The 10,928-nt window shown below is 37.9% G+C and overlaps 1 protein-coding gene across 1 annotated transcript in view; it reads right to left on the bottom strand.

The window, feature by feature from the left end:
- Positions 1-324: 324 nt before the first annotated feature.
- The window catches only part of FAM186A (family with sequence similarity 186 member A), a 99,624-nt gene continuing 89,020 nt past the window's right edge, over positions 325-10,928 (bottom strand). The window contains exons 14-16 of the mRNA XM_072767883.1: positions 9,867-10,024; positions 8,478-8,657; positions 325-346 (exon numbers count right to left, since the gene is read on the bottom strand). Of these exons, the coding sequence (XP_072623984.1) occupies positions 325-346; positions 8,478-8,657; positions 9,867-10,024 (360 nt within the window). The remainder of the gene's footprint in view (positions 347-8,477; positions 8,658-9,866; positions 10,025-10,928) is intronic.

Genomic DNA, 10,928 nt, shown 5'->3' with positions numbered 1-10,928 from the left:
ATAGGCAAAACAATAGGGGTGCCTGGGTGACTCAGTTGATTAAGTGTCTGGCTTCTGACTTTGGCTGGGGTCATGATCTCCAGGTCCTGGGATAGAGCCCTGGTTGTGCTCCCTGCTCAGCAGGAAGTCTACTTATCTCTCTCCCTGTCCCTCTGCCCCTCCTCCAACTTATGTGTAATGTGTGCGCTTGCGCTGTCTCTTTCTATCTCTCTCTCAAATAAAAAAAAGAATAGGCAGAGCAATGCATATACATGAAAGAGCAAGATAGGAATTTTACTGCAACACTGCAATTTGCTTTCAATATACTTGTGTTTAATTTTACAGTCACTTGGGAATCTTCGTAAACCTGGAAACAAGACAAGAAAATTAATCTTATTACAAATTGCTCTTAAATACATTTGTAGGAATATAGGGAAAATAAGATGCCTCTAGGACTCACAAAGTTCAACTAGTAAATTTGATATGTAATCTATAAAAGTCACCTTAATAAGGCAGAATGTCTCCTAGGAAGAGCAAGTCTTGGCAATAGCTTATTATTTATTAGACTGTCTTCTTATATCTAAAGTTAGAACATGACCTAAATATTGACAGTGGTTATTTCTGGGCCTGGACCTCTCTGTATTTTTCAAATTTTCTATGATGAACATGCCTTTCTTTTGCAAATGGGGAAAAAATACTACTATTTTAATGGAATTTTCATGGAGAAATCACCATTAAGTATAGATGCTTATGCAAGGATATTTGCTGCAGCATTGTTTGTAATGTTGAAAAATATCCAAACTTCTATCAATAGGGCAGTTTAAGAAATTTTGATAGAACTATACAATGAACATCATGCAATAGTAATAAAATGATGATGTAAGTCTGTATTACCATAAATTTTTTTTTTAAATGTGCTGTCAAGTGAAACACTGAAGTGCATTAAAAAACATGTTCAAGGGTGCCTGGCTGGTTCAGTTGGTTAGGCGTCTGCCTTCAGCTCAGGTCATGATCCCAGAGTCCTGGGATCAAGCTCTATATTGGGCTCCCTGATCAGCAGGGAGTCAGCTTCTTCCTCTCCCTCTGTTGTTCTCTCTGCTTGTGCTCTCCCTATGTCAAATAAATGAATAAAATCTTTAAAAAAAATAACATGTTAAGTAGGAGCCCATTTTTTGCAACCAAAAAGGCACGGAGATCTTTGGAAAGATATATGCAGGAAGTTGCTGCTCCATCCTAACAACATGTAAGAAGTTGAACAAATGGAAAACTAACAATTCTTAGATCCTTCAAAGACATGAGATCATAGAGCATACCATTGCCCCCAAATTGGAGAGACAGGGAATACAGAGAATCACAACTTACTGGAGCAGAAACTCATGAGCAGACACTTCTGCAGGAACCAGACTGGTAGAAAACTTACACTTTAGCTGATGAATTGTGGGAGGCTCAGTACAGACAAGTCTGAGAGTTAAAAACTCTAGGGGACCCAGTCAAAGGGATCTCTAGAAACTACCAGGTCCTCACAGTGAAGATTGGAGAAAAATTCCCTCATGTTTCTCTCAGAAGAAAGGGGAAAGTAACCATTCTGAAAAATACCAGAGCATCCTATTCTTCTTACCAAGTTTTGCCCTCAAGAGAAACTATTTTACCAAAGTAAAATGGGTGTTTCATTAGAGCCTAACTTATTTCAAAGAAGGAAAATACCCAAGTCTAGTCAAGTCTACTCTTCTGTGTGAGAGAAGAGAAATACCAATCACAGCTCCCTCTAGTATCCTGTGCCACCAGAGGTGGGAGTGGGAGATACTGAAAAGTACTGGTGAAGTTCACGGACCAGAGGCATATTTTTTTCAAAAGATCAAGACCTAATTATAGGACGATACAATGTTTCCCCTTCTCCTATACCTTATACCACACTGTTAAAAGCTTATTTGCCAGAGTTCCTTTCACCTGGTACATCATGTCTGGATTTTAACAAAAATTACAAGCATACTAAAAGGCAAAAAATACACTTTGAAGAGATTGAACAAGCATCAGAACCAGAGTCAGATGTGGTAGGAATGCTGGAATTACCATAATGAGAATTTTAAAATGACTGTGATTAATAGGCTAAGGACTTTATTTTTTTTTTTTTTTAATTTATTTATGATAGGCACACAGTGAGAGAGAGAGAGGCAGAGACATAGGCAGAGGGAGAAGCAGGCTCCATGCACCGGGAGCCTGACGTGGGATTCGATCCCGGGTCTCCAGGATCGCGCCCTGGGCCAAAGGCAGGCGCCAAACCGCTGCGCCACCCAGGGATCCCTAGGCTAAGGACTTTAATGGAAAAAGTGGACTGGGATGCCTGGGTGACTCAGCAGTTGAGCGTCTGCCTTTGGCTCAGTGCATGATCCTGAGGTCCAGGGTCAAGTCCTGTGTCAAGCTCCCTGCGAGGAACCTGCTTCTCCCTCTGCCTGTGTCTGCCTTTCTCTCTGTGTCTTTCATGAATAAATAAATAAAATCCTAAAAAGAAAAGTGGACAACATACAGCAACAGATAGATAATGTAAGCAGAGAGATGGATATTCTAAGACCCAAACAAAAATAAATACTGGAGATTAAAAACACTAACTAATGATGAATGCCTTTGATGGCCTCCTTGTAGATTGGATATGGCTGAGAAAAGAATTTCTGAGCATGAGGATATGCAATAGAAACTTCCAAAACTAAAAAGCAAAGAAAAAAAAAAAAGACTGAAGAAAATGGAATATCCAAGAATGGCAGGATAACTGCAAAAAGCATAACATGTGTGTAATGGGAATACCAGAAGAAGAAAGGAACGTATTTGAAGTAATAATGATGGAAAATTTCTTCAAATTAATGTTTGGCACCAAACTACAGAACTAGGACGGACGCCCAGATAACACCAAGCAGGATAAATGCCCAAAAAACCACACTTAAGCATATCATATTCAAGGTAAAAAAAAGTCTTGAAAGAAATCAGAAGAAAAAACACCTTACCAATAAAGGAGCAAAGATAGGAATTACATCCAACTTCTCCTTAGAAGCCATATAAATAAGGGAGAAGAGTATAATGTTTAAAGTGTTGAGAGAAAAACTACCAACTCAGAATTCTGTACCCTGAAAAAAATTTGAAGTGAAGGAGAAATACAGACTTTCTCAGACAAATAAAAATTGAGGGAATTTGTAGCTGGTAGATCTGCCTTGCAAGAAGTGTTAAAAGATGTTCTTCAGAGAGAAAGGACATGATATAAATCAGAAATGTGGCTCTACATAAATATAGGAAGAGCACTGGAAGGAGTAAATAGTTTTATTTTTCTTATTAATAACTGGTCTAACAATAGTTTATTAAAAATAATAGCAATAATGTATTCAATGATGTATGCATGCTTGCATACAGGTTAAATGGATAAAGAAATGATACACAAAGGATGGAATGGGGGAAGAATTAGGAATATTTTGTTATTATGAGGTACTTGCACTACCTGTGAAGCAATAGAGTCATTTGAAAGTAGACATGGATTCATTTAAAAAGTAAAGAAAAAGTATAAATGAAGAAAAGAGAAAATGGAATCATAAATCTTAAAACTACAAAATTCAGGAAAAGTGTGAAAGATAAAAGAACAAGGGCAATAAATAGAAAACAGTAACAAATATGGTAGCTATTAATCCAAATATATCAATAATCACTTTAAATGTTAATGATCTAAATACACCAATTAAAAGATGGTGATTATCAGAGTGGATCCAAAAACAGGACCCAAATATATGTTGTCTACAAGAAATTGACTTTAAAATAAAGAAAGGCACTTGGATGGCTCAGTTGGTTGACCCATGGTCTCATGGGTCATGGGATCAAGCCCCAAAGCAGCCTCCACCCTCAGCAGGGAGTCTGCTTAAAGATTCTCTCTCTATCCCTCCCTCTACTCGCATGTTCTCTCTCAAATAAATAAATAAAATCCTAAAAATACATAAAGACACAAATAAATGGATAGGAAAAAAATACCATGATAACACTAATCAAAAGAAAGGAGCGGTTATATTACTTTCAGACAGAGTAGACCAGAACAGGCAAAGTTATCAGGGGTAAAGAGGGATATTTAATAAAGATAAAGGGATCATACTCTAAGATGACATAGTAATCTTTAATGTTTTGTCTAACAACAGAGCATCGAACTATAAGAATGCAAGAACTGATAAAACTGCATGGAGAAACAGGTGAATCCTCTGTTGTAGCTGGAGACTTTAATAGTCTATCAGAAATGGACAGGGGCAGCCCAGGTGGCTCAGCCGTTTAGTGCTGCCTTTGACCCAGGGTGTGATCCTGGGGACCCCAGATTGAGTCCCGCGTCGGGCTCCCTGCATGGAGCCTGCTTCTCCCCTCTGACTGTGTGTCTGCCTCTCTGTGTGTGTGTCTCTCATGAATAAATAAATAAATCTTAAAAAAAAAAAAGAAGTGGACAGATACAGCAGGCAGAAAATTATTAAGGATGTAGTTGAACTCAGCAGCACCATCAATCAACTGAATATAATTGACATCTCTAGACTACTTTATCTAACAATAGCAGGTTATACATTCTTTTCAAGCTCACATGACTATAAGTAACAGAATCCCTGACTAAGAAAGGCTGCAACTAAGGCCATTTATTGCTCACCTAACAAAAGCCCAGAGGCAAGTATACTCAGGGTTGTTCTAGCAACTAGATGTCATCAAGGACAGGGTTTTATTTTCCTTCTCTGTATTCCTGGTATATCGTCTTATCATCCTGTGGTTATCACCTCAGGATTGCCAAAGATTGCAGTAGCTCCAAGCGTCACATCCAGGCAAGAAGAGAAATTTTAGTTGTAGTCACCTCTGTTGGAAATAGTAAGAAAAGGAATTGAGCAGTAGGGGGAGGTATTGTTTATTTTAGTTTTGTTTTTGTTTTAGGAGATAAAGCAAACAAAACAATATGCTATTGGTCTAGATCTTTACACATACTTTTTCCCTTCTGCCTGGCATCTGTGATCTCTGGAACACTTCCTACATCTTGTATCTCTGTGCCTAGTTATAGTACCTGGTACATAGTAAGTAGTAAATATTTTTGAAAGGAAAACAGGCAGAGCAGTAGAGGCAGTGCTACACAACAGGCAGCTAATCTCTCCAAAACATGTTGTCTAAAATCAGGGGAGTTAAGTAATGAAGCAAATCACAATATAGAATGGTAAATGCTAGGATACTGTTAGTTACAAGATACTATGGAAACACATGGGAAGAGTTAGAGAAGATGGCTCAGAAAGAATGATTGTTTAAACTGAGATCTAAAGGATGGTAGAAATAACTAAACCCAGAGGGAAAGAAAGTTTCTTTGTACTTTAATTTCCACAGAATAAAACAAATACAAAAACCAAATCTCTCCTTTTTGAGGGAGGAAGACCTTGAAGAGATTCTAGTGAGAAAAAAAAAAAAGTGGATGGCAAATAGTAATTGATCATATAATGTCTATTATTACTAATTTAAAATGTCTTAAAGCTGTATATTTTCTGTTTCTATTTTTAGTGAAAAAACAGCAAAAATCCAAGACTTCAGTTCTCCTATTCCCTATCAAAACTTAATTTGTTTCAGTTTTCACCCTCTCCTACTCTGCAAGTTTTCAGGCATCTAACTATACAAGATAGAAACTCCTCTAATACATATTTTATATGTAGTAGCATGTCAAAACAGAAATTTTGACAAAGCACAATGGAAAGATTGCCAGATTAAATACAGGATGCCAGGTTAAATTTGAATGTTAGATAAACAACAAATAATTTTTTAAATGTAAATATAAAATTGCATGGACCGTACTTATACTAAATCATTTGTGTTTTTAAAATATATATATTTATTTGAGAGAGAGAGGGAGAGAGTGTGTGCATGCATGCATGAGTGGGGGGAAGGGCAGAGGGACAAGCAGATTTCTTGCCCAGTCGGGACCCTGATGCAGGGCTTGATTCCAGGACCCTGAGATCATGACCTGAATTAAAGTTAGACACTTAACCAACTGAGCCACCTAGGTGCCCCTAAATCATTTTTGTGTATCTGTAATTCAGATTTACCTGGGTGACATATTTTTATTTGCTAAATCTGGAAATACTAACAATAGATACCAGATTTCAAAAAGGAGTGCTAAACTAGGATTTACAAAGTAATTGACTCTTAATCTTTTAACTCACTCTCAGAGTATGAAATGGTCGGGGAGAAGAGGACTTTGAGAGCACTCCTACCATTTCTCCACTCCAAGAACTTACCCTGCACTTTGGAGGCCCATAGAATGAGGGCTGATTCAGTCCTTGAAAAAAGGCTAAGGCATTGATTGATTGGCTAGCAAATAGCAGAAGCAAAGAAGAGGCTGCTGCTGCATTGGGATAAGCCTTCGACCTCAGAGTTTACCTGGACAAAGTAAGCTCCACTGTTTCCTGTGGAAACATCCTGAGGACTAGATATGGGCCACATAGACACATCTACTTGAGAAAAATGGCATAGGATTGTCTTGGATTCTGTCCAAGAGAACTGCATAAATATGCAAACACATCTCAGCAGAGAGAAGCTAGGGGTATCACGAATGTCAGCAACCAGAGGTATCATGAAATGTGTGTGTGTGTGTGTGTGTGTGTATTTAATTAATTTATTTAATTATTATTTTATTTTATTTTAGAGAGACAGAGATAGAGCACAGCTTTGCTTAGCACAGAGTCTAACTCAGGGCTCAATCTCACAACTCTGAGATCATGACCTGAACTGAAATTAAGGATTGGATGGTTAACCGACTGAGCCACCCAGGAGCCCCAGAACAGAAATATATTTGACAAGATCAAGAGATCTGCAGATAAGAGATCTCCAGTGATGGCGATCTCCAAGGAACTGATGAAAGTACCTCATGAAAGAATCAGCTTTAGAAATCTGCCATATCCAAGAAGTGCTGATGTTAGAAAACACAACAGTAATAGTCAATAAGAACTTATCATTTCCCCTCTCTTTTCTCTGGAGCTCTAATCCCTAACGTTAGCAAGCTAGAAAAATAAGAACAGAAACAGTAGGCCAGGAAAAAAAAGCTGTTCATATCCTCCTTCTCTGACTATAAGTTGTAATAGTCTTAGCTAGAAGAGAGGAGAAGCCTCAACTTTAAAACAAAAGCAAAGTTATACTTATACCTGGTTTTGGACATTTTGCTAGCCAGATAAACATCTTACTGAGAAGTTACCAGACGCAGGGCAAGAACTAGTCCTGCTGAATAAATGTAAAGATGAAATTTCATTTTGGAAAATAGCTTGGCAATTTCTTATAAAAGTTTTTTTTTTAACTTCCTTTTTTTTTTTAAAGAAATCTTATTTTATATTTCACTATTCTTTTCTTTTTTTATTATTTATTTATGATAGTCACAGAGAGAGAGAGAGAGAGGCAGAGACATAGGCAGAGGGAGAAGCAGGCTCCATGCACCAGGAGCCCGATGTGGGATTAGATCCTGGGTCTCCAGGATCGCGCCCTGGGCCAAAGGCAGGCGCCGAACCGCTGCGCCACCCAGGGATCCAACTTCTTTTTTTTTTTTTTTAATTTTTATTTATTTATGATAGTCACAGAGAGAGAGAGAGAGAGAGGCAGAGACACAGGCAGAGGGAGAAGCAGGCTCCATGCACCGGGAGCCCGATGTGGGACTCGATCCCGGGTCTCCAGGATCGCGCCCTGGGCCAAAGACAGGCGCCAAACCGCTGCGCCACCCAGGGATCCCAATTTCTTATAAAAGTTAAACATAACACCTAACCCATCAATTCCACCCTGGGTGTTTATCTAAGAAAAGTGAAAACTTACATTCACCCCAAAGCCTGTTTGTGAATTTTTATAGCAGTTTTATTTGTTTTTTTTTTTAAGGTTTTATTTATTAATTCATGAGAGACACAGAGAGAGAGGCAGAGACATAGGCAGAGAGAGAAGCAAGCTCCCCATGAGGACCCTGATGCAGGACTCGATCCTAGGACCTCAGGATCATGGCCTGAGCTAAAGGCAGACGCTCAACCACTGAGCCACCCAGGTGCCCCAATGCAGTTTCATTTGTAATTGCCCAAGCCTGGAAATAACTCAAATGTCTTTCACCTGGTGAATGGATAAAAAAACTGTGGTACAAAAAAAAAAACACAAAAACAAAAACAAAACAAAACAAAAAAACACACAAAAAAAATGTGGTACAGCCATACAATGGAATAATACTAGTCAGTAAACAAAAAGGAATGAATTAGAAATAAATATAATATATGGATGAATCTCATAGGAGTTATGCTAAGTGAAAAAGCCAGATTCAAAAGGTTACATACTGTATACTTCTATTTATAGGGCATTCTGGTAAAGGTAATGTCTAACCTCACACTAAGCACCTGCTTTTGGTAACTCACTAGTGCTATAAGATGAGGTCAAGTTAGGGAAGGTATATGACAGAAGGTATATGACCAAAGGCCCAATTTCCAAAGTGCTCCCATTTCTTAACTTACCGTGATTTAATGGATGCAAGAGATTTTCTGAAGGTAGATTGAACATCTAATTGGAGTAGCATAGGAATATCTGGGTACCCACCCAGCTGGGCCCAGAGCGAATGTATTGATGTCTTCTCTGTTATTGGGTAGCTTGAAGTCGACAGATCAGCATTCCAGATAGCTCCCATTTGATCTTGTCTAGAGAATCAGAGACACTAATTGAAACTGCCAAACTCTCCTGAACTCCATATCCAATCAAAATGTATGGTTTTTATTTTCTCCTTTTCTCTTCACCACCATCTTGCCCTATAATGCCCTCTCTGGCACTGAAGAACATTAGCTATGCCCACTTTCACTGTGAGATGGATTAAAATAGAGAATTTGCTGAAATAGCTTTTTCTTCCCTGAAAACTGCATTTCCATGACTTTACCTAGTAATCTATTTTAAAACTATCTTCTTAATTTTGTGGAGTATATAAACCATATCCAGACTGGTTTTTTCCCAGCAATGTTCTTTCCCCCTTCCTTCCCAAAGCTTCTACCTTCTTTTTTAAGAAAAGGAAAAAAGTAATGTTTTTAAGTTCCTTAATTCTGTCAAAATAATTTGTTTCATAGTAAGGAAAACTCAACTTCATTTTTTTTTTACAAGACCAGCTTTGTTTTTAATTTATTTTTTTGAAATTGAACTAATAAGTGAGCAAAAGTAAAACAATTCAAATTCAAATAGAACACATATTAACAATTATTCCACAAATCTATAAATGTAAATCCTCATGTGATTAATGAACTTAATCTTTCATCTGGAAAAAACTATTGACATTATTTATGATTCACTTAGATATAAGTTTGAAAGTATGGGGAAAGAATTCTAATACTTTATTCAAAAAGTTCTGCCTCATTCAACCATTTATTTAAAGTCTTTAACATTCATAATTAATGACATGAAAAAAATAACACCTAGCTGAATCTTTGGAGTAAGCCCATGCATGTGAAATGAGGCACCCAAGACACATAATAAAGAAGGGATATCATCAACCTGTCTCCCTCCAGGACCATACTTGTCATGTCACCTGTAGGAACAAGAGAGCCCCTGTCTAGGGATTGTTACAAAGGAGAGCCACTAAAGGGAAAACTGGACTTACATCATTCCTGGAAAAGAGCAGATAAGGAGCAGACCAGCCTCATTTTTTTTAAAAGGGACTCAAAATTAGATGTTAAGTATTTAAGTAAGAATATATGTAAATAAGCCTCTTGTTAAAATAGCTAAGAAAATTAATACTGCCTTAGACTCTCCACTGTAACATATCATAATTATGGGGAAGGGGAAGCTCTTAGACAGGTAAAAAAAAAAGAGCATCAGGTCCCGCATAGCATCCAAAGAAGGTTCAATGTCAGTCTTTTTCCAGCACATACCGAAATTTCTTGAATGTGTCAGACTTCCTGTCTTCTATTAGCAGCTCTAGGAATGGCTGTTGAACAAATTCTTTGGTAGAGGCAGGTATCTGCTTTTTGTCGATGATCAAAGGGATTGGTTGTCTAAGATTCAATTTATACATCGTTTGAAGCTAAAAAGAAATAATCAGAAAAGGAAACCATGGGGATAAAAGGATCAGAGTCTCTAGGAAGATCCAAGTTAGCCCTAACTAAACTGAGTTTTCCTTTCCTATGGACTTGCAAATCCATTTCCTCCATCCTCTTTCTCCTCTCCTCCAATCACACCTCCACCTCCAACACACCATTTCAGCTATGTTATATAAAAATCTTGGTCCCGGGGTGCCATGGTGGCGCGGTTGGTTAAGTATCTGACTCTTGGTTTTGGCTCAGGTCATGATCTCAGGCCCCTGGGATTGACTCTTGCCTGGGGCCCTGCACTCAGCATGGAGTCTAAGACTCCCTGTCCCTCTGCCCCTCTCCCACGTGCTCACTTGCTGTCTCTCCCAAATAAATAAATCTTAAAAAATACAAAAAACAAAAAAACTCCTTGATCTTACATAAGCTATAGTCCTAGTCCTTTCATTTCCTAGCTGTGTGACTTTGGGTTAGTTGCTAATTTTATCTGCCCTTTTCCCCTCATTTCTAAAACAAGGATAATAACACAAGGTGCTTGTGAGTGCTACATAAGATTGTATGGAAGTACCTCATGAATTGTGAAGCACTATGCAAGTCTAATGATACAGGTAAAACTTACTGAATATATGCTTAATATAACATGCTTTTTATGTATTAATTCATTTGGCATTTACAACAATCTCACAAGGTGAGTACTGTTGTTATCCTTGTCTTACATATGGACATCTGAAGCTCAGAAAATTTAGATCTTGCCCAAGGTCTCATATGTTGAAACTGATTTGAACCCACACAATCTGGTAGGAGAACCAACCTATTGACCAATGTAAGGTATTTATTAATTTCTACCCTCTTCTCCCTTTTGCTTTTTCCTCTCCCTTCTTATACCTTGATAACCACTTC

Source organism: Vulpes vulpes, chromosome 8 (genome assembly GCF_048418805.1).
Source record: "Vulpes vulpes isolate BD-2025 chromosome 8, VulVul3, whole genome shotgun sequence".
Classification (NCBI taxonomy): Eukaryota; Metazoa; Chordata; class Mammalia; order Carnivora; family Canidae; genus Vulpes; species Vulpes vulpes.
The sequence above is the reverse complement of the archived record's forward strand: the minus strand, read 5'-3'. Positions and strand labels throughout refer to the sequence as shown.